The sequence below is a fragment of the Salvelinus sp. IW2-2015 genome, linkage group LG2 (assembly GCF_002910315.2).
Source record: "Salvelinus sp. IW2-2015 linkage group LG2, ASM291031v2, whole genome shotgun sequence".
NCBI lineage: Eukaryota > Metazoa > Chordata > Actinopteri > Salmoniformes > Salmonidae > Salvelinus > Salvelinus sp. IW2-2015.
This window is the reverse complement of record NC_036839.1, coordinates 2,382,934-2,405,183: the sequence shown is the minus strand read 5'-3', so window position 1 is coordinate 2,405,183 and position 22,250 is coordinate 2,382,934. Positions and strand designations below refer to the sequence as shown.

The 22,250-nt window shown below is 41.4% G+C and overlaps 1 protein-coding gene across 22 annotated transcripts in view; it reads left to right on the top strand.

Moving 5' to 3' along the window:
* Positions 1 to 22,250, top strand: part of LOC111973092 (E3 ubiquitin-protein ligase MYCBP2) — a 309,758-nt gene that overhangs the window by 7,760 nt on the left and 279,748 nt on the right. For all 22 annotated transcript variants that reach the window (XM_024000406.1, XM_024000384.1, XM_024000447.1 and 19 more), the window contains exons 2-3: positions 7,650 to 7,725; positions 14,223 to 14,432. In XM_024000406.1, the coding sequence (XP_023856174.1) occupies positions 7,650 to 7,725; positions 14,223 to 14,432 (286 nt within the window). The remainder of the gene's footprint in view (positions 1 to 7,649; positions 7,726 to 14,222; positions 14,433 to 22,250) is intronic.

Below are 22,250 nucleotides of genomic sequence, written 5' to 3'. Positions count from 1 at the left end.
ACTTGGTTGGAGTCACCTGTGTTAAATTCAAATGATTGGACATGATTTGAAAAGGCACACACCTGTCTATATAAGGTTCCACACTTGTCCATAGAGCTCCGAGACAGGATTGTGTCGAGACACAGATCTGGGGAAGGGTACCAAAACGTTTCTGCAGCATTGATGGTCCCCAAGAACACTGGACTCCCATCATTCTTAAATGGAAGAAGTTTGGAACCAAGAGTCTTCCTAGAGCTTGCCAAAACGCACCTTAAGGACTCTCACACCATGAGAAACAAGATTCTCTCTGGCCTGAATACCAAGTGTCAGGTCTGGAGGAAACCTGGCACTATCCCTACGGTGAAGCGAGGTGTTGGCATGCTGTGGGGATGTTTTTCAGCGGCATGGACTGGGAGNAAATATAAAGTGGTACTCAGTGATGTGATGGATTTTCCCCAAACATAATGTTTTGTATTCGGGACAAAGTAAATTTCTTAGCCACATTTTTTTGCCTTTATACTTCAGTGCCTTATTGCATACATACAGGATGTATGTTTTGGAATATTTTTATTGGCATTTACTTTATTGTGGAGTAACAACAATGTTGATCCATCCTCAATTTTCTCCTATCACAGCCATTCAACTCTGTAACTGTTTTAAAGTCACCATTTGCCTCATGGTGAAATCCCTTAGCGGTTTCCTTCCTCTCCGGCAACTGAGTTTGGAAGGATGCCTGTATCTTTGTAGTGACTGTAGTTGAGTAAATATTTGACGTGTGTATACAGAGCATTCTGAAAGTTTTGTTACGTTACAGCCTTATTCTAAAATATATTACATTATTTTTTCCCCCTCATCAATCTATACACAATACCCCATAATGACAGTGAAACAGGTTTTTAGATTTTGTTGCGCATTTATTTACATAAGTATTCAGACCCTTTGCTATTTAACTCTGGTGCATCCTGTTTCCATTGATCCTTGATGTTTCTACAACTTGGTTGGAGTCACCTGTGTTAAATTCAAATGATTGGACATGATTTGAAAAGGCACACACCTGTCTATATAAGGTTCCACACTTGTCCATAGAGCTCCGAGACAGGATTGTGTCGAGACACAGATCTGGGGAAGGGTACCAAAACGTTTCTGCAGCATTGATGGTCCCCAAGAACACTGGACTCCCATCATTCTTAAATGGAAGAAGTTTTGAAAAAGAGTCTTCCTAGAGCTTGCCAAAACGCACCTTAAGGACTCTCACARCATGAGAAACAAGATTCTCTCTGGCCTGAATACCAAGTGTCAGGTCTGGAGGAAACCTGGCACTATCCCTACGGTGAAGCGAGGTGTTGGCATGCTGTGGGGATGTTTTTCAGCGGCATGGACTGGGAGYCTTGTCATGATTGATGCAAAGATGAACGGAACAAAGTACAGAGATCCTTAATTAAGTCCTGAGCGCACTGGCGCAGGTTTTCAGGCTGGGGCGAAGGTTCACCTTCCAACAGGACTACAACCCTAAGCGCATGTCCCGAAGCCAGTCCTGCGTTGTCTCAATGTCCTTGAGTGGCCCGTACTTGAACCCTATCAAACATCTCTGGAGAGACCTGAAAATAGCTGTGCTGCAACGCTCCCCATCCAACCTGACGGAGCTTGAGAGGATCTGCAAAGAAGAATGGGAGAAACTCCCTAAATATAGGTGTGCCAAGCTTGTAGCGTCATGCCCAAGAAGACTCAAGGCTMTAATRGCTGTCAAAGGTGCTTCAACAAAGTACTGAATAAAAGGTCTGKATACTTATGTAAATYTGATATTTAAAGATGTTTTTTTTGTATACATTTGCAAAAATGTCTAAACCTGTTTTTTGCTTTGTCGTTATGYCGTATTGTGTGTAGATTGATGGAAGAAAATGATTTTATCCATCTTAGAATAAGGCTTTAACGTAACTGGAAAAAGTCAAGGGGTCTGAATACAATCTGAATGCTCTGTATATATTTTAACTACTTCCACATGCAACTCGGAATAAGACTATGCAATTAGCCTTTTAAAATMATTATTTACTCCATAAGATAAATAGCAATATGCAAGAGACTATTGATAAACCATGTGCAATCAAGTATGCATTTYGCTGACAGATCAAGGAACGGTCATGAGATTGGAATTCTAATTACAAGTGTTTTTAATTACTTTGTACAATGTATTAAGCTTAAGTTGCAAAGCATTGACAAGTATTACAAGGRGTGATCAGAGAGGGACAAAGAAACCATGGATTGTGCCATAGCTCTTGGGAGATGGAGAAAGGAAAATAAAGTGTAGGTTTCTCACCACAGCAAGTCAGGAACATAGGCGAAAGAACAGCGAATCTAATACCCTTTTATAAGCATCTTAGTTGTTTGGATTCAAAATATGAGTTGTTGARCAATTAGCATTACTGTTAACATCCTGATTGGAGATTATCACAACAGAAGCTCAGAGGTGTGAAGATGGGGTTTGGCAAGATCAACACTGGGAATGCTGAATTCCTAAGATGACACAGTTAAGTCACTTCGGGGGCTTCCCTACAACTGACTATTGATACACCATCCAAAGTATAATTAATAACTTCACCATGCTCAAAGGGATATTCCAATGTCTGCCTCCCCAATCTACCAATAGGTGCCCTTTGCGAGAAAACCTCCCTGGTCTTTGTAGTTGTATCTGTGTTTGAAATTCACTGCTTAACTGAGGGACCTTACAATTATCTGTATGTGTTTGTAGGACAGAGATGAGTTAGTTGTTTGAAAATCATGTTAAACACCCATTGCATACAGAGTCCATGCAACTTATTATACTGAACAAAAGTGTAAACACAACATTAAACAATTRTACTGAGTTTGTTTATMTAAGGTAATCAGTGAAATGAAATCCATTCATTAGGCCCTTACCTATGGATTTCACATGACTGGGCAGGGGCGCAGTCATAGCTGGGCCTGGGAGGGCATAGACCCACCCACTAGGGAGCCAGCCCCAACCAATCAGAATGAGGTTTTTCCCCACGAGGGCTTTATTACAGACAAATACATCTGTTTCATCAGCAGTCCGGGTGGCTGGTCTCAAACGATCCTGCAGGTGAAGAAGCCGGATGTGGAGATCCTGGACTGCTGTTGTGAGGCCGGTTGGACGTACTACCAAATTATCTAACCTGTTATGGTAGAAATATTAACATTCATTTCTCTGGCAACAGCTCTGGTGGACATTCCTGCAGTCAGCATGCCAGTTGCACGCTTCCTTAAAACTTGAGACATCTGTGGCGTTGTGAATCTGCACATTTTTAGAGTGGCCTGTTGTTCCCAGCACAAGGTGAACCGGTGTAATGATCACGCTATTTAATCAGCTTCTTGATATGCCAAACCTGTCAGGTGGATGGATTATCTTGGCAAAGGAGAAATGNACAAGGTGAACCGGTGTAATGATCACGCTATTTAATCAGCTTCTTGATATGCCAAACCTGTCAGGTGGATGGATTATCTTGGCAAAGGAGAAATGTTCGCTTACAAACAAATTTGTGCACAGCATTTGAGATGGTTTTTGTGCTGATGGAACATTTCTGGGATTTTTTAAGTTTCAGCTCATGAAACCTGGGATCTACACTATGTTCAAATGTATATATTCTTTTCAGTATGTAACTTGCTAAACATTTCTACTCCTGAACTTATTTACACTTGCCATAACAAAGGGGTTGACTCAAGACAATTCAGCTTTTCATTTTTAAATATAACAATTCCACTTTGACMATCTCAATTTCATTGATTTTAAATTCAGGCTGTAACGCAACAAAATGTAATGGGTGTGAATACTTTCTGAAGGTGCTGTGTCTGGTATCTGTATTTCTTGCCTTAACTAACGATAGTTAAGTTTGACAGGGTCTCCCGAGTGGTGCAGTGGTCTAWYGGCACTGTGGCGCAGTGGTAGCTGTGCCACTAGAGATCCTGGTTCGAGTCCAGGTTCTGTTGCAGTCGGCCGCGACCGGGAGACCCATGGYGCGGCGCACAATTTTGGAGATGRCTAAGACACGACGGACAGCTGATCGTCCTCGCAGTGGCAGACCACGTCTAACAACACCTGCACAGGATCTGTACATCCYAACATCACACCTGCGGGACAGGTACAGGATGGCAACAACAATTGCCTGAGTTACACCGGGAACGCACAATCCCTCCATCAGTGCTCAGACTGTCRYCAATYGGCTGAGAGAMACTGGACTGAGGGTTTGTAGTCCTGTTGTAAGGCAGGTCCTCACCAGACATCACCGGCAACAACGTTGCCTATGGGACCAGACAGGACTGCCAAAAAGTGCTCTTAACTGACAAGTCGTGGTTTTTTCTCACCAGGGGTGATTGTCAGATTCGCGTTTGTCGTCGAAGGAATAAGCGTTACACTGAGGCATGTACTCTGGAGCGGGATTGATGTGGATGGTCCGTCATGGTCTGGGGCGGTGTGTAACAGCATCATCGGACTGAGCTTGTTGTCATTGCAGGCAATCTCAATGCGGTGCGTTACAGGGAGACATCCTCCCTCATGGTACCCTTCCTGCAGGCTCATCCTGACTAGAGGTCGACCGATTAATCGGCAAGGCCGATTTCAAGTTTTCATAATAATTGGTAATCAGCATTTTTGGARGCCGATTACATTGCAGTCCACGAGGAGACTGCMTGGCAGTTACGCGAGTGCAGCAAGGAGCCAAGGTAAGTTGCTAGCTAGCATTAATCGTATCTTATTAAAAACAATCAATCTTAACTAGTGATTATGTAAACTACACATGGTTGATGATATTACTAGTTCATCTTGCTTGTCCTGCGTTGCATATAATCAATGCTGTGCCTGTTAATCTATCATCGAAGCACAGCCTACTTCGCCAAACGGGTGACGATTTAACAAGTGCATTCGCGAAATAAGCACTGTCGTTGCACCAATGTGTACCTAACCAATGCCTTTCTTAAAATCAATACACATGTATATATTTTTTTTAACCTGCATATTTAGTTAAAATTGCTTGCTAACATGAATTTCTTTTAACTAGGGAATTTGTGTCACTTCTCTTGCGCTCTGTGCAAGCAGAGTCAGGCTATATGCAGCAGTTTGGCTCGTTGCGAACTGTGTGAAGACTAATTAATTTGCCAGAATTGTACATAATTATGACATAACATTGAAGGTTGTGCAATGTAACAGCAATATTTAGACTTAGGGWTGCCACCGTTAGATAAAATGCATAAAGGTTCCGTATTTCACTGAAAGACTAAACGTTTTGTTTTCGAAATGATAAGTTTCRGGATTTTACCATATTAATGACKTAAGGCTCGTATTTCTGTGTGTTTATATTATAATTAAGTCTGAGTTGATATTTTATAGAGCAGTCTGACTGAGCGGCGGTAGGCAGCAGCAGGCTCGTAAGCCTTCATTCAAACAGCACTTTCCTGCGTTTGCCAGTAGCTCTTCGCTGTGCTTCAAGCATTGCGCTGTTTATGACTTGAAGCCTATGAACTCCCGAGATTAGGCTACAACATCCAATAGTCAAAGGTATATGAAATAGAAATGGTATAGAGAGAAATAGTCCTACAACCTAAAACTTCTTAACTGGGAATATTGAAGACTCATGTTAAAAGGAACCACCAGCTTTCATATGTTCTCATGTTCTGAGCAAGGAACTTAAACATMAGCTTTTTTACATGGCATATATTGCACTTTTACTTTCTTCTCTAACACTGTTTTTGCATTATTTAAACCAAATTGAACATGTTTCATTCTTTTTTTGAGACTAAATCGATTTTATTTATGTATTATATTAAGTTAAAATAAGTGTTCATTCAGTATTGTTGTAATTGTCATTATTACAAATGTGTGTGTATATATAAAAATCGGCCGATTTAATCATTATCGGCTTTTGTTGGACCTCCAATCGGTATCGGTCTTGAACAATCATAATCGGTCTACCTCTAATCCTGACATGACCCTCCAGCATGACAATGCCACCAGCCATACTGCTCGTTCTGTGTGTGATTTCCTGCAAGACAGGAATGTCAGTGTTCTGCCGTGGCCAGCGAAGAGCCCGGATCTCAATCCCATTGAGCACGTCTGGAATCTGTTGGATCGGAGGGCTAGACCCCCCCCAGAAATGTCCAGGAACTTGCAGGTGCCTTGGTGGAAGAGTGGGGTAACATCTCACAGCAAGAACTAAKAAATCTGGTGCTGTCCACGAGTAGCAGATGCACTGCAGTACTTAACTTCTCTAGGGTAGGGGGKAGCATTCGGAATTTTGGATGAAATGCATGCCCAAATTAAACTGCTTGCTTCTCGGGCCCAGAAGATATGATATGCATATAACTGGTAGATTTGGATAGAACACACTCTAAAATAGTGTCTGTGAGTACAACAGAACTGATTTGGCAGGTGAAAACCTGAGAAAAATCCATTCAGGAAGTAGTTTTTTTTGTAGTTTTCTATTCAATGCCATTACAGTATCCATTGACTTAGGACTCAAATTGCAGTTTCTATGCCCTCCACTAGATGTCAACAGTCTTTAGAAATTGTTTCAGGCTTGTATTCTGAAAAATGAAGAAGAGCAGTCTGAATAAGTGGACCCTAAAGTGTCACAGAGCTTTTTCATGCGCGAGACCGAGAGTGCGTTTCTTGTTTACCTTTTAAATTGACGACGTTATTGTCCGGTTGAAATATTATCTATTATTTAGCCTAAAAACAACCTGAGGCTTGAATTTAAACATCATTTGACATGTTTCTATGAACTTTACGGATACAAGTTGGATTTTTTTGTCTTCCTGTTTTGACTGCATTTGAGCCTGTGGATTACTGAAGAAAACGCGCGAACAAAACGGGAGGTTTTTGGATATAAAGAGACTTTATCAAACAAAGGAACATTTATTGAGTAAATGATTGTCTGCTGAGTGCAACCATATGAAGATCATCAAAGGTAAGGGATTAATTTTATCTCTATTTCTGACATGTGTAACTGTTCTACTTGGCTGGCTACTGTTTAATGATTTGTCTAGTGGGCTATGTTCTCAAATAATCGTAAGGTATGCTTTCGCCGTAAAGCATTTTTTAAATCTGACACCGTGGTTGGATTCACAAGAAGTTAATCTTTAAACCTATGTAAAATATGTTTTGTTTTCTGAATTTTTATGAGTATTTCTGTATTTGAATTTGGTGCCCAGCAGTTTCACTGGCTGTTGAAGAGGTGGGACGCTACCGTCTCACGTGCCCAAGAGAGATTAATGTAGCTGGTGGCTGTTACTTTTGATTTTGACCCCCCTCCCCCCTGTTCTTTTTTCAGGGACACATTATTCCATATCTGTTAGTCACATGTTTGTGGAACTTGTTCAGTTTGTCTTAGTTGTTGAATCTTATGTTCATACAAATATTTACACGTGGAATTTGATGAAAATAAACGCAGTTGACAGTGAGAGGATGTTTCTTTTTTTGCTGAGTGTGTGTGTATATATATATAAAACATTTATTTGTTTTTGTTTGGAGGTCGTGGCACCCCCTGTCGGTAATCCGGCTGTCACCATCAAATTGTATTTTTTTTTTTTTTTTTGCATGTTACCATATTGATTAGACATTTCTGTGATTGTCTATAGGCCCAACTGTTACTGAATTTGCTCATTTATTTCATAATGTGTTTCAGGGGAAAGAAAACTTTGAGCAAGAAGAAGCTGAAACGGCGCCAAAAGGTCAAGTCAAAAGTCAAAACAAGAACCAAGGTAAGATATTTTATTGGTACAAGAGGGACCTTTCTTTCCTTGTGAGTTAATCATTTTTRTCTCTCAGAATAATACAATGATTTCATTGCAAATTTGTTGCTTTAGTTCTTTTTGGTCAAAAAGTTGGCGTTGCCTATTGAGAATCTCAAGCTGAGAATAAAATTATTTTCTTGTAATGCTTCACCTTTATCAAAGCATTTTATTTTCATGGTACAACTCATTTACGTAACTACACCTCCTAGGCTATATACATGTATGAGCACACTTGCTTAGCTGGTTTTGCCGTTGATCAAATGAACTCTGCTGATTGTTGATTATAACAACATTAATGCATTAGTTTCTCCCTCATTAATATTTAAGTTGGTTGCCAGGAACGCCGTTTTWTTTAGTTGGCTTGACCAACTGCCAGGGCTCCAGCTCTCTCACACCTGGAAGAGTAGCTGAGGTAGTAATGGGAGTGGGTCTGGCTTGGGTGTGATGGAGCTGTTGCTGAGCAACCTATGTGTTCCACATTTCCACGGAAACCGTTGCCAGCCTGCCCTCTATCTCCTCACCTGTGCTAGGACTCTTTCCTTTGTTTCTCTGTGCAGGGCTAGGAATAAAATGGTGTAGTAGGCCCTACCCTTATAGTCTCCAAAACCTAAACAAACCCCCAGAGCTGATGTCGAAGCCTGTTGGATATATTTATATTTTCTTTCACATTGCAAGTGTCATCTGCACTGCGGTGGGACCCTGGTAACGCCTGGCTGTTTAGGATTTCCTTTCTTAAGCAGTTAAAACATTTTCCCCTGTGAGTGTTGAGCCACAAGCAGGCAGAGGGTAGAGCTGCAGACAGGCAAACCCCAAAACATCCCAGACGGGTGGAATGCGGCTGGTCCGATTTTCCACTCATGCATCTCTCATACAGGTGGTGCTGGTTCCTTTCTCTCTGMCTCCCCTCTCTGATCTAGTGTGGGACTGGTCCCATTTCACGCCCGTTTCCCCCTCTGATACGGCTCGGGACAGTTTGTGCCTTAGAACACGCCTCCCCCTCTGTCACAGCATGGTATTTAAAGGTATACTCAGCGAAGTGACTTTGCACGTGCAGCACCACAGATATTGCGACGTGCGAGACAGAAGATTTCGTTCTCACACAGCCACACAGTATGTGCGCAAGTTCACTTCACGCAGTTACGTGGTAGATACGAGAACGGAACAGCGGCGAAGTTGAGCCACTTAATTCAGAACTCTTAGTTGTTGTGTAAATMGACCCACTCTGCTGTTTACTTTCTGCACCTGTTATATCGCTGAGCCTACCTTTTTTAGGGCCTCTTCCGCATTTGCCTGCTTCTCTGCTTACAAACACACAAATGGGTGGAGTCTGGCATGGCAGGAGGAGGGAAAAGTGAGGAATGCTATTGTAGTAGTTTCATCCTGAAGCAGTTTAATGCTTTTGCTATTCAGWCTTCCGACTCAGCTTTTTTGTGTGTGGAAATATTATCGTGTTCAAAACAACCTAAAACATCTCAACTGATATAGCCTTTGCCTTTAGGCTGCTGACTATAATCAGACGTCAAGGGCTAAGATAGGCCTATGCTATGTAGACCGTTTGTAATTGTGCAGACAGTAGTGTTCTCTTTCTTGAAGCGTTCAGATAGCTGTCGGTTTTTACGTTTACGCTTAATTCCTTTTGGGCAAAACATAATCCGAAACACAACCAAAACAAACTGCAAATGCATTCAACATGTTTGTAGAGTCACAAGCTTGATCGAGTCATTGTGTGCAATGAATATGGGACCAAAAACTTTTGACTACTTCAATACCCTAGAAGTGAATGTCCAAAATACTTATTACTGCGTCAAATTAGGGGACTTGATATYTTTAATTTCGAAATTGTAAAAAGAGTATATATTTAAATTACAAGTTGACCGATTTTACTTTGGGCCGATTTCAAGTTTTCATAACAATCGGTAGTCTGCTTTTTGGATGCCGATTATGGCTGCGAGAGAGACTATGTGGAGACTGCGTGGCAGGCTGACCACCTGTTACGCGAGTGCAGCCAAGATAAGTTGCTTGCACAATCACTAGTTAACTACACAGGGTTGATATTACTAGTTTAACTAGCTTGTCCTGCGTTGCAAATAAATTAACAGGCACCGCATTGATTATCATCGAATCACAGCCTACTTCGCCAAACGGGGGATGATTTAAGAACAGCGAATTCGCYAATGAAGCACAATCGTTGCTTGAATGTACCTAACCATATACATCAATGCCTTAAAATCAATACACAAGTATATTTTTTAAACATGCATATTTAGTTAAAATAAATTAATGTTGGCAGGCAATATTAACTAGGGAAATTGTGTCACTTCTCTTGAGTTCTGTGCAAGCAGAGTCAGGGTATATGCAGCAGTTTGGGCCGCCTGGCTCGTTGCGAACTAATTTGCCAGAATTTTACATAATTATGACAACATTGATGGTTGTGCTTTGTAACAGCAATATTTAGACTTGTGGATGCCACCCGTTCGATAAAATATGGAACGGTTCCGTATTTCATTGAAAGAATAAACGTTTTGTTTTTCGAAATGATAGTTTCCGGATTTGATCATATTAATGACCTAAGGCTCGTATTGCTGTGTGTTTATTATAATGAAGTCTATGATTTGATAGAGCAGTCTGACTGAGCGATGGTGGGCACCAGCAGACTCGTAAGCWTTCATTCAAACAGCACTTTCGTGCGTTTTGCCAGCTGCTCTGCTGTTTATGAATTCAAGCCTATCAACTCCCGATATTAGGCTGGTGTAACCGATGTGAAATGGCTAGCTAGTTAGCGGGGTGCGCGCTAATAGCGTTTCAAATGTCACTCGTTCTGAGACTGCTGGCAAAATGCTGACGAGCTGCTGGCAAAATGCAGGAAATTGCTGTTTGAATGAATGCTTACGAGCCTGCTGGTGCCRACCATCGCTCAGTCAGACTGCTCTATCAAATCATAGACTTAGTTATAACATAATAACACACAGAAATACGAGCCTTAGTTTCCGGATTCGACCATATTAATGACCTATCATCTCGAAAACAAGACGTTTATTCTTTCAGTGAAATACGGAACCGTTCCGTATTTTATCTAACGGGTGGCATCCATAAGTCTAAATATTCCTGTTACATTGCACAACCTTCAATGTTATGTCATAATTATGTAAAATTCTGGCAAATTAGGCGGCCCAAACTATGCAGGTTTAAAAATATATTCTTCTGTGTATTGATTTTAAGAAAGGCATTGATGTTTATGGTTAGGTACACATTGGAGCAAGACAGTACTTTTTCGCGAATACGCACCGCATCGATTATATGCAACGCAGGACATTGCTAGATAACTACACATGGTTGATGATATTACTAGTTTAACTAGTGAATATGATTGATTGTTTTTTATAAGATAAGTTTAATGCAAGCTAGCAACTTACCGTGGCTTCTTACTGCATTCGCGTAACAGGCAGGCTCCTCGGAGTGCAATGTAATCAGGTGGTTAGAGCGTTGGACTAGTTAACTGTAAGGTTGCAAGATTGAATCCCAAGCTGACAAGGTAAAAATCTGTCATTCTGCCCCTGAACAAGGCAGTTAACCCACCGTTCCTAGGCCGTCATTGAAAATAAGAATGTGTTCTTAACTGACTTGCCTAGTTAAATAAAGGAGAAATAAAGTTGTAATTTTTTTGTTGTTGCCAAATCGGTGTKCAAWAATACTGATTTTCCAATTGTTATGAAAACTTGAAATCGGCCCTAACTAGTCGGCCATTCCGATTAATCGGTCAACCTCTAGTAGATATCTCCTCCCCCCCGGTGTTGTGCACTGAAAAAATGTATGACCTCCCTTTCCTAAATGTATCATCGTCTGTCAGTGGCTTCGATGCCAGAAATGTGACAACGCAGRAAGGCAAAGGGAAAACAATCAATAGCATGATGCATTCTCCATCCGGAGCTTGCCTTGGGAGGACTGTGTAGTAACCCTTTACCCTGGTCCGTGAAAAGAAGTCATTTGATTTCGTCTATCCAGCTTTTTAGGTGGTATTGATTATTTCATTGATCATTTTGTAGCAATAATTATTATCAGGCATTAGCCTACATGCGATGGTGGATTTCTTCTCATTTCAATTAAAATTTAAGGGGCTTTATTGGCATGGCGTACATATGTTTGCTTTTCCAAAGCAAGTGAAATAGACAATACAAATTTACAGTAAACATTACACTCGCAAAAGTTCCAAAAGACATTTCCAATGTCATTGTCTGTGGACAGTGTTGTAGTAAAGTGCAAATAGTTAAAGTACAAAAAAGAAAATAAACATGCAATGGTGTTTGTTCTTCACTGGTTGCCCTTTTCTTGTGGCAACAGGTCACAAATCTTGCTGCTGTGATTGCACACTGGTATTTCACCCAATAGATATMMGAGATATGCATTTCCTAACCTCCTGCCAAATGTATCTCAGTTTCCACCTCATTTTGTGGGCATTGTGCACATAGCCTGTCTTCTRGAGAGCCAGGTCTGCCTTCGGCGGCCTTTCTCACTCACAAGGCAATGCTCACTGAGTGTGGACATAGTCAAAGATTTCCTTAATTTTGGGTCAGTCACAGTGGTCAGGTATTTTGCCACTGTGTACTTTCTGTTTAAGGCCAAAGAGCATTCTAGTTTGCTCAGTTTTTTTGTAAATTCCTTCCAATGTGTCAAGTATTTTTTTTTTCTCCTCATGATTTGGTTGGGTCTAATTGTTTTGCTGTCCTGGGGGTCTGTTTGTGTTTGTGAACAGAGCCCCAGGATCCGCTTGCTTAGGGGGCTCTTCAGGTTCATTTCTCTGTAGGTGTTGGCTTTGTTATGGAAGGTTTGGGAATCGCTTTTACATTGTGCTAATTTAAGGTGCCGCCAGGCCTGTTCTGTCCTTGCAGCTTGGTAGTTTAGTATACTTATTTACTTAGCTAATATAACAAAATGACCTAGAGATTGTCTCTTACTTTTTGGAAGTAGCTTCAGATTGAATATTACTCAGTTTTGTGTTGGATGGTATATCCAGGTTCTGCTGTTTCTTCTGCAGATTTTGGTTTGTTCTTTTTTTGTTTTTTTGCTCGATAGTCCTTGAAAGTAATAGTCCATTCAGGTAATTTTGTCCAAAGTCAAGGTTTTAGGTATGGAATTTGGATTGAAGGTTTTAATGTTGAGGTTAGTATCCTGTATAAGTCCTTGCGGAAAAATGTCAAGTTTATCTACATTTATCCAACTCTTTTTTTTTTTTTGCAGAAGAGCTCCTCTCACTCCGACCTGAAGATAATTTATGCCTCTCAGCTAGATTTATCCAACCCCTCATTTCAATGACTCATTGACCTTACTGCTGGCGGCAATGCTGGGTTATTTAGCATCGTTTTAAAAGCCATTCAGTGCTTCTACTGATCCATATTCACAGTGTAAGGAACAAAAGGAGGCACTTAAAAAAAAAAAAAAAAAGATTGACCAGGGCCTGTGTTCATATAGCGTCCTGATCTAGTGTCTTGTCCCCCCTGTCCATGTTAACGTATTTATTATCATCTAAGAGGCATAACAGATCCTAAATTATTGTGGATGGCTTTGTGTGCCAGTCGTCCTTATCACTGCAAGGCATTGACCTACGAATGGGGCGGCAGGTAGCCTGGCGGGTAGGAGCGTTGGGCCAGTAACCGAAAGGTTGCTGGATTGAATCCCTTAGCTGACAAMGTAAAAATCTGTCGTTCTGCCCCTGAGCAAGGCAGTTAACCCGCTGTTCCCTGGGCGCCGAAGACGTGGATGTTGATTATGGCAGCCCCTTCACCTCTGATTCAGAGGAGTTGGATTAAATGCGGAAGACACATTTCAGTTGAATGCATTGTTATACAACTGACTAGGTATTCCACTTTCCAAATGGCCGCATCCCCTCCACTGTTAGCCTTAATTTTAAAAGCAGTCCCACTCCCCTCAACGGTTATTGGGCTGTCCTCGCTCCTACCCGTCACGGCTTACAACACAATAAAATAATCTATTCTTTACCTTCCTCTCCTCTCCTCCCCTATCCTGCCGTCCCTCTTCTTGTCATCGCTCTCTCACTTGAATTGCTTTGTCTCACCCTTTCTCATCCTTTTTCTTGCACTGAAATCTGAGAACTGTGTCCTCTTCTCGCAGACAGAATCACATTAGGCTTAGTTTCGCAGAATAGGCTGTATCTCACTATCRCTCTAGGCTTTATTGTAGTGTCTCGACTATCTGGACTACCTTCTACTTCAAACAGTGAATCAATCTCCATGGGAATGCTACAGTTAGCTAAAGAACTGAGCCTACGTCTTCCTCCAAGAATGCCTGCATCTTTGAATATGTATTCTAATGCATTCTAATTGTCTCTTCTCTTTTGATGGAGGCTTGAGGGGCAAACTGCCTTCATTCGTTGACTGCTGAAAGAAAATATTGTTTGATTTGCGAGTCATAGCTGTATTTCTTATACTTTATCTCCATCTTCTCCACAGACGGATAATCTCGATGGGGCCTTCTGTGTGCCGGACATCAAGCTGCACAGCAACCCATCGGCGTTCAACGTGTACTGCAACGTGCGCCACTGCGTGCTGGACTGGCAGCAGCGGGAGTCGTCCCTGGCCTCACAAAGCTCCGTGCAGAGCGGTGACTCYGACAGCGAGGAGGAGGAGGAGTACCGTGAGCCCGCCATCAAGCTGCCCAAGGTAACTTCAGAAGCACAGGGATGGGTACAGGGTTGGTGGAAGGGTAGAAATACATTAAAATAGAACAGACATTCACATTCACATCAGCGTTCCATGACAGGTGGCCATATTGAGTGTACCCACATGTAGTCAAATTGAGTGCKCTACTCAAATTGCTATGGTCGGAGGGGCTTTGTCCGTTCTAGTAATTGCATTTTTATGGGTGGAAAGAAACACCGGGCAAGCTGAAACGAATGCACTCGGAGGGAGGCAAACAGTGTAGGGAGAGGGATGCTTGCCAGTACGACTAGAGAAGTAGGCCTGCGTGATTACAGGGAATGTGCTAGCCAGGGAGTCAGTTCAGTCTTCTTTTGCAGACTCCAATTCAAGGGTGGTATCCAATATATTGGGATAACAGGTTGAGGACCCAAGCTAGATTGCCTGGTAAATTTGAATTTTTGGTGACAGCAGCCAATGGCAGCAGCCAACCTGGTGACAGCAGCCAATGGCTAATTGGTGGCTGCTGCCGCTGGGTAAATATTCCAATTTACCGGGCTATCTAGCTTGGGTCCTCAACCTGTTATCCCAATATATTYGATATCAAGCTTCCTAAGGTCAGAAAAATTTAACAAATTGGTATCATTTAAATCCACCTCAATTGTCCTAAAATATGAAATGCACCTTGAAATTTTCTAAATAATCAGTTAGCAAAATAATCAGTTAGCAAAATATAAGTTGGAATGTGATCTCCTTAGTATGTTGCACATCATATCGCACCCTAACTTTGTGCATCTGTCCTACCGTATACCCATCCATTTTAGTCTAGGCTATATGGTGAACTTTGCCTCTAGATGTTGACCTAGAGTCAGTTTAGTATTTTTTCCACCAAATGTTAGGATTTGGAAGCTGATCCTAGATWTCTACCTAGTGATACCTAGTTTCACCCCCTGTAGCCTATATCCTGTATCTCCCATTGCTCTCAGGTTCCCGCCCTGCCCCGACACTGAGCTCTGTTTCTCTGAGTTAGTGTTGTTGAACCCTTTTGACTGCCATGATAATTTATAGCAACACTATGAGAGGCTTAAAGCACTGGTCTGTGAGGATTAGCTACTGCCTTGTCTCTCTCACGCTCTAGCACTGAGTGCTCACGCTCTAGCACTGAGTGCTCACGCTCTAGCACTGAGTGCTCACGCTCTAGCACTGAGTGCTCACGCTCTAGCACTGAGTGCTCACGCTCTAGCACTGAGTGCTCACGCTCTAGCACTGAGTGCTCACGCTCTAGCACTGAGTGCTCACGCTCTAGCACTGAGTGCTCACGCTCTAGCACTGAGTGCTCACGCTCTAGCACTGAGTGCTCACGCTCTAGCACTGAGTGCTCACGCTCTAGCACTGAGTGCTCACGCTCTAGCACTGAGTGCTCACGCTCTAGCACTGAGTGCTCACGCTCTAGCACTGAGTGCTCACGCTCTTTCTGACTATTTTCTCTTTCCCTCCCTGCTTTTCTCTGCGCCTGTCTGTCCCACTCTGCTCGTCACTGCTTTGCCACTGTGGCCTCACTGAAACAGAGCACGTCCCCAGGAGCAATATCACAGCACACAGAGTAGAGAGTGTGTGTGTAGCCTGTCTTTGTTTGCGTGTGTGTGTCCTGCAATCCCCGCATTTTTTTTGTGCCGGCCGTCAGCTCATTAGCTGTTTACAGACTAAATTTCAGCCGAATACTTTTTAAGCTTCATGTAAACTAGGCTACTTTTATTAAAAGTTTCAAATCGCTAGTCCGTCGAGCCCTCTCCCGCTAGAATGAACGGTATGCATCTTCTAGCGATCTATTGATCCCGAGTGGTGCAGCGGTTTAAGTCACTGCATCTCAGTGCTAGAGGCGTCACTACAGACCCTGGTTCGATTCCAGGCTGAATCACAACCGGCCGTGATTGGGAGTCCCTTAGGGCAGCGGACAATTAGCCCAGCGTCGTCTGGGTTTGGCTGCGGTAGGCCGTCATTGTAAATAAGAGTTTGTTCTTAACTGACACAAAAATAGGATAGATAGCGACGGCAGGAAAACGCAGTCTGTCCTACCTCCCAGTACAATTTGTGTGCGCAGAGGTTGGTTGCAGTCAAATGTCTTTGCACGGAGAAGGGCGAGGGCATGATGCGTGAATTTGCATGTCCCATGTAATGTAAGTGGTAACAATGAGTCGAAATCCACTTAGTGAGTGACTCATCAGTCAGTGTYACCTACCGAATCGCATCGGTGAGAAAGCTGTTCATTTGATCCATAATTTGCATAGGCTACTGCAGATAAATTCTGAAAACATTRGACGAAGATGGTGAATCATCATTGCAGGAACATWGGCTAGTGGAGAGCCTCATTCTGGTCCAAATTTGATAATTAGGCCCTCGTGATCCAGGCATTAAAATAGAATTCAACAATATTCAAAAATGTTTTAACCTCATTAGGGAATCAACTAAATGTATTGAATGTATTAGTTTCCCCAAGTTCATCATAAGACCTGAACAGAATGGGGCGGAAATACCTAGTCAATTACACAACTGAATGCATTCAACCGAAATGTGTCTTCCGCATTTAACCCAACCCCTCTGAGTCAGAGAGGTGCGGTGGGCTGCCTTAATCGACATTGACATCCACGTCACGGGCGCCCAGGAAGCAGTTGTTGYGGTTAACCYTCTTGCTCAAGGGCAGAATGACAGATTTTTACCTTCCAGTTACTGGCCCAACGCTCCTACCCGCTAGGCTACCTTGCCACCTCTGCCGTGATTCGTATTTCCTGCAACTTTTTGAATAGGCAACGAGAATGCCTTTATCTGTGTGTGTGCGGTGCGCACGTCTACCTCTTTGTGTAGCCTTTAGTAATGATGGAAAGGCTTTCCTATAAACCTTGTCAATTAAATGCTAACTACAAGGTAGYATATGATTATTTTCATCATTCCAGTGGGTATTTGTTTAGCAAACTACCATCACATGTACGCTACAAAAACACAGCTAAACAACAGCCTCTTGCTAGGTGCACACTCGAATTAAAGGGTCACACTTTGATAGGGGACTGTTACAGAGGAGTGTAAATGCTCTTTTTTAGGCTGGAACATTTTGTTGAATTGTATGTTTTAATTCTGAAATGTATTGATTGTTGCTGCCGCCGTGGCCAGGTCTCCCTTGAAAATAAGACTCTGGGTCTCAATGGGCTTTTCCTGGTTAAATAAAATGACTACACCCAACAATCTATATTCCTCAGATGTTTCCCAGACCTCATTTGGTCCACAAATGTGGTTTAAGCATTGTTGTGGACTTAACATCCAATTTGGTTGTTTTTCTATTTTTAAAAGTCTTGAGAGCGAAAAAAGGAGAAAAGGGAAACTTGGAAAAACTCGCAGGAGAAAACGGAATTTGGGAATGAACAAAACAGAATAAGGCAAAAATATATATTATTTTAGGGCCCTACCTAATAATAATTTTATGAATTCAGGCTTTTTAAAATCAGAAGATTACATTTCTTGTCCTGTTGTGGAATGTATACAACAGTCATGATAAACAGCCAAGCTGATGTTAGCAAATCTGCAATGCATGCCAAAACTTCCTCAAAAATACTTAAAGCTAAGTTTGMTTGCATTGACACTCATGAAGAACCTGTCCATGATTTCTTCCCTGTGAGAGTGTCATTATTTTTGTGGCAAAAGTATTATTGATGTAAAGGTCTGCAATAGTAGTAATTCCTTTTCACTTCAGAATAAAAAAGTATTGTCAGTTAGTGAGGGGGGAAAGCATGGTTATGGCAAATAGGAAGACAGGCAGAGGTCTCCGGTAGACCAAATGTTTTCCTTATTTGATACCACATTTATTTTTTTTGCTTAGTTATCTGTAGAAGATATTACTGGCTATCATGTCGGTAGGTCAATTTATAAATACATTTAGAGTCCTTTGGGATGACATCAAAATATTTAATTTTGTCTCCTGTGATTTTTAAAAGGTATATGTTTAAGAAACTCTGGGTTTGTCACCTTTTTAAGAGGCATGAATTCACTTCTATACCAGTTAATGATGTACACAGAGGGTTCTCCAAATTTATTCGAWGAGRTCCAACAGCGGTGGGAGTGACTCTTCGGMACGTGAGACGAACAAAATMTAATCCGCATAGAGCGAGATGCAGTGATCAACCTTGCKCATGTTWAGCGAAGCAATGGCAGGATGGCTTCTGATACTAATAGCTAGGGATTCCATAGCAATGGCGAATAGCAACGGACTCAAGGGGCACCATTGGCGGTAGGAACGGTGAATTGAAAATGGAGGTGATTTATTGTAATTTCGTGAACTGAAGCTTTCGGGCCCAGAGCAAATTAATTTATTATTGTCAATGTAGTTCCATTCCAATTGGTAAAATTCCTTTTGAGCGTCAAGTGCAAGAATGGCAACTTTAGAACCTTTGTCATGTTTTGAATACTTGATGTTCATCAGTCGCCTAACATTGGAAAATGAGAATCTGCCTGCGATAAAACCAGTTTGGTCATGAGTTATAGTCGAAATGCATTTATTTAGTCTGTTTGCGAGTATTTTCGTAAACATCTCAAGATCGCATCCGAGGAGGGCAATAGGACGATATGAAGATAGATCGATTTCTCTTTTCTTTATATTAGGGTGATATTGGCTGAGTATAAAGACTCCCGGGAGTCTGCGAGTTTCAATAGTGTTGAAACATCCGCAACATAAGAGTAACCTTTTCTGAATATGATTTGTAAAACTCTTTACCAAAGCTGTCAGGGCCAGCCGCTTTACCGTTAAGAAAGGAACCTCCTGCAGAGACAACCTCTTCTAAAGTTATTTCTGCATTTAGCTCCCTTTTGAACAGTGCTGCATAATTTAGCTAGGGAAAGGGAATGGAGGAAATCAGACATTTCCGCAGTATCTACAGTGGTCTTTGAAGTGTAGAGGTCTTGATAAAACTTTAACATGCATTAATTTATTTTGGGTSCGTAGTAACAGCTCCTGTACTAGATTTAATTTTWTGAATAACTCTGTTGTCCTGTATACTTCTCAGCTGGCGCGCCAGTAGTTTATCCGGCTTGTCACCCAACTCGAAGTGTTTTTATAAAATTTTTAATAGCGTTGTGTTTACTTGGTTTGAGAGAATAGTGTTGTATTCATATATGAGCTTTATGTCATTCAATTTGGAAGATAAGGGCGCTTCCATATAATCTCTCCCAAGCATGTGCCCCGATTTCAAATTTTCTCTACCTACATTTTTTCATGGTAGCCTCATATGATATTGTATGCCCACGCATAATAGCCTTAAATGCCTCCCACAAAGTGGAGTCGGAAACATCCGCATTATCATTCTGGAACATATAGTCCGTAATTAAATTGGCTCCTTGTTGGTGAAATTGTTCATCATTGAGTAATGTTGGATTAAATCGCCAGCTGAATTGAGGCWTTGTTCTACTGAAAGCCATGTGTAATAAAACGGGACTGTGATCGGAAATGATTATATTATGGTACTTGTTAGAGGTGACGTTAAATGTCAATTTTAGAGTCTGTTAAAATGTAGTCAATTCTTGTGTATGATTTATGCACATGTGAGAAGAATGAATAATCCTTGTAATCTCCAKATATTGACAAGGTTCATTGTTCCAATTAAAATATTCAAGACAGTAGTGGAATTCAGTGAAGTGCTAGGGCGAGTAGGAAGCCTYTCCATGTAAGGATTCAAAATACATTTAAAATCTCCGCCTGTCATTAAATGTGTGGTTGATAAATCTGGTAAGAGATTGAAGACATTCCGAAGAACCCTGGGTCATTGACATTCGGTGCATAAAGATTGTTACATGTCGTGATAAAATATGGCCTATTACTATAAGAAAGCGGCCATTGGGGTCGCTTATAGTTGAAATATGTTGGAACGGGACAGTTGTTTCTGGAAATAATATGYCTACACCTCTAGCCTCGGATGAAAAAGTGGATTGATAAATCTGTGATACCCAACTCCATTTTAATCTCCGTTGCTCAGTATGTTTCTACAAGAAACTCACATAAAGCATATCTCAGATAAAGATTTCAAATMGGATAAACTTTGCATCTTTTCAAATACGTTCTCAAACCTCGTACCCTTTCGTGGAATGTAATGTCGCCACACTGTAGCGAAGTGGTAGAGTTGCCAGTACCCATAATAAATAATTATTTGGTCCTCAAATACAAACACCAGAGGTGGGTTTGGTGTACACAGAAAGATAGCTATGCAGAAAAGTACCTAATCCCCACTGTGAAGTATGGTGGTGGATCTTTGTTGTGGGGCTGCCAAGGCAGCAGATACTCTTCCTGGGGTCCAGCAAAATTAAGGCCGTTTATACCATTTTTAAAAACATTACAATACATTCACAGATTTTACAACACACGGTGTGCCCTCATGCCCCTACTTCACCACTACCACATATCTTACAGTACTAAATCCGTGCGTATAGTGCATATGTTATCGTGTGTATGCATGTCTGTGCCTATTTTGTGTTTCACAGTCCCCGCTGTTCCATAATGTTTTTTTAATCATAATTTTTAAATCAAATTTTACTGCTTGCATCAGTTACTTGATGTGGAATAGAGTTCCATGTAGTCATGGCTCTATGTAGTACTGTGCGCCTCCCATAGTCTGGTTGTTGTCSTCTTTGGCATCATTAAAGTGTAGACTGTTATTTTATCAAATCAATTCTCTGTKATTATTACGTGATTAAACTAATCATGTAAATGCAATTAACTACGAAGTCGGGGCACCAKGGAAAATCTTCAGATTACAAAATTAYAWTTTTTCTAATAACTCTTCAGATATTTTAATATCTGATCAATTAGTCTTCTAATTAATGAATTATTCTTTACCTGACGTTAGTCTCATTCCAAACGTCCTAAGTTGTTGGTTATCTGCACGAACCCATCCTTTACTATGAATCATCCATACACCAATTGTCATAATCATTTATTTACTAACTAACTAAATAATCACAGAAATTAATAAACAAACAAACAGTAGATATGGTTACAAGGAAATGATAGGGGAGGTTCCCTAGTGGGATAAGCCAATATGACGGCTTGGTGGACAAAGGGAAGTGGGTGTGGACTGAGAAGGGCGGGAAAGACAAAATGGAGTCACTACACAGTTGATAATTATATTAATTGAAATGCTAATCCTTCGCACATGAACGCTCAGTCATTTGGGAATAATTGCAATCAATACATATTTACGCTAAGTGTGTCGTCGTGATCTTTGTTGGAAAGTTCATCTGAGCGTCTCTCTCTGCTTCCCTAAAGTCTTTCGTGGTTAGAATGGATACTTCAGAGTACTATTCAGAAATGTTGTTATAGAATAGAGMTTTTGGCGGTTGTCGGTCTTCGCATCCCAGGTTGACATAATTTCTAGCTGCAGACTAGCAATTAGTATCTAAGATTTGCTCTTATTCTGTCGGGATCGATAGTRTGAGTTGAACCATTTCCCGCCGTGTAGCCATAGCTCCACGTGGTATGGTTAGGAATTAAACAGCCATTATAACCTTAGCGTATACTGAGGTTTTTGTGGTCTGAACTCAACCTGTGTCCATCGAAGGTACACGTGGTCTCAGATTTCTTCAGGAGMMTTTTTTATTCCAAACAGTAGAAAAGGGCTGTCCCATGAGCCAGATCATGTCTGTGATCATGGGGGTGGGCCAATGACTTAGGTAAACTTTAAAGGCAATTCAATTCTCTCACATTAATGGTTTAACCTAGCATTACGTCATTTCACAAATAGTTTCATCTTTACTCATTCATTTCATACAATAATTAGACGCAAACCTCAAGAGGCACCTGTATAAACA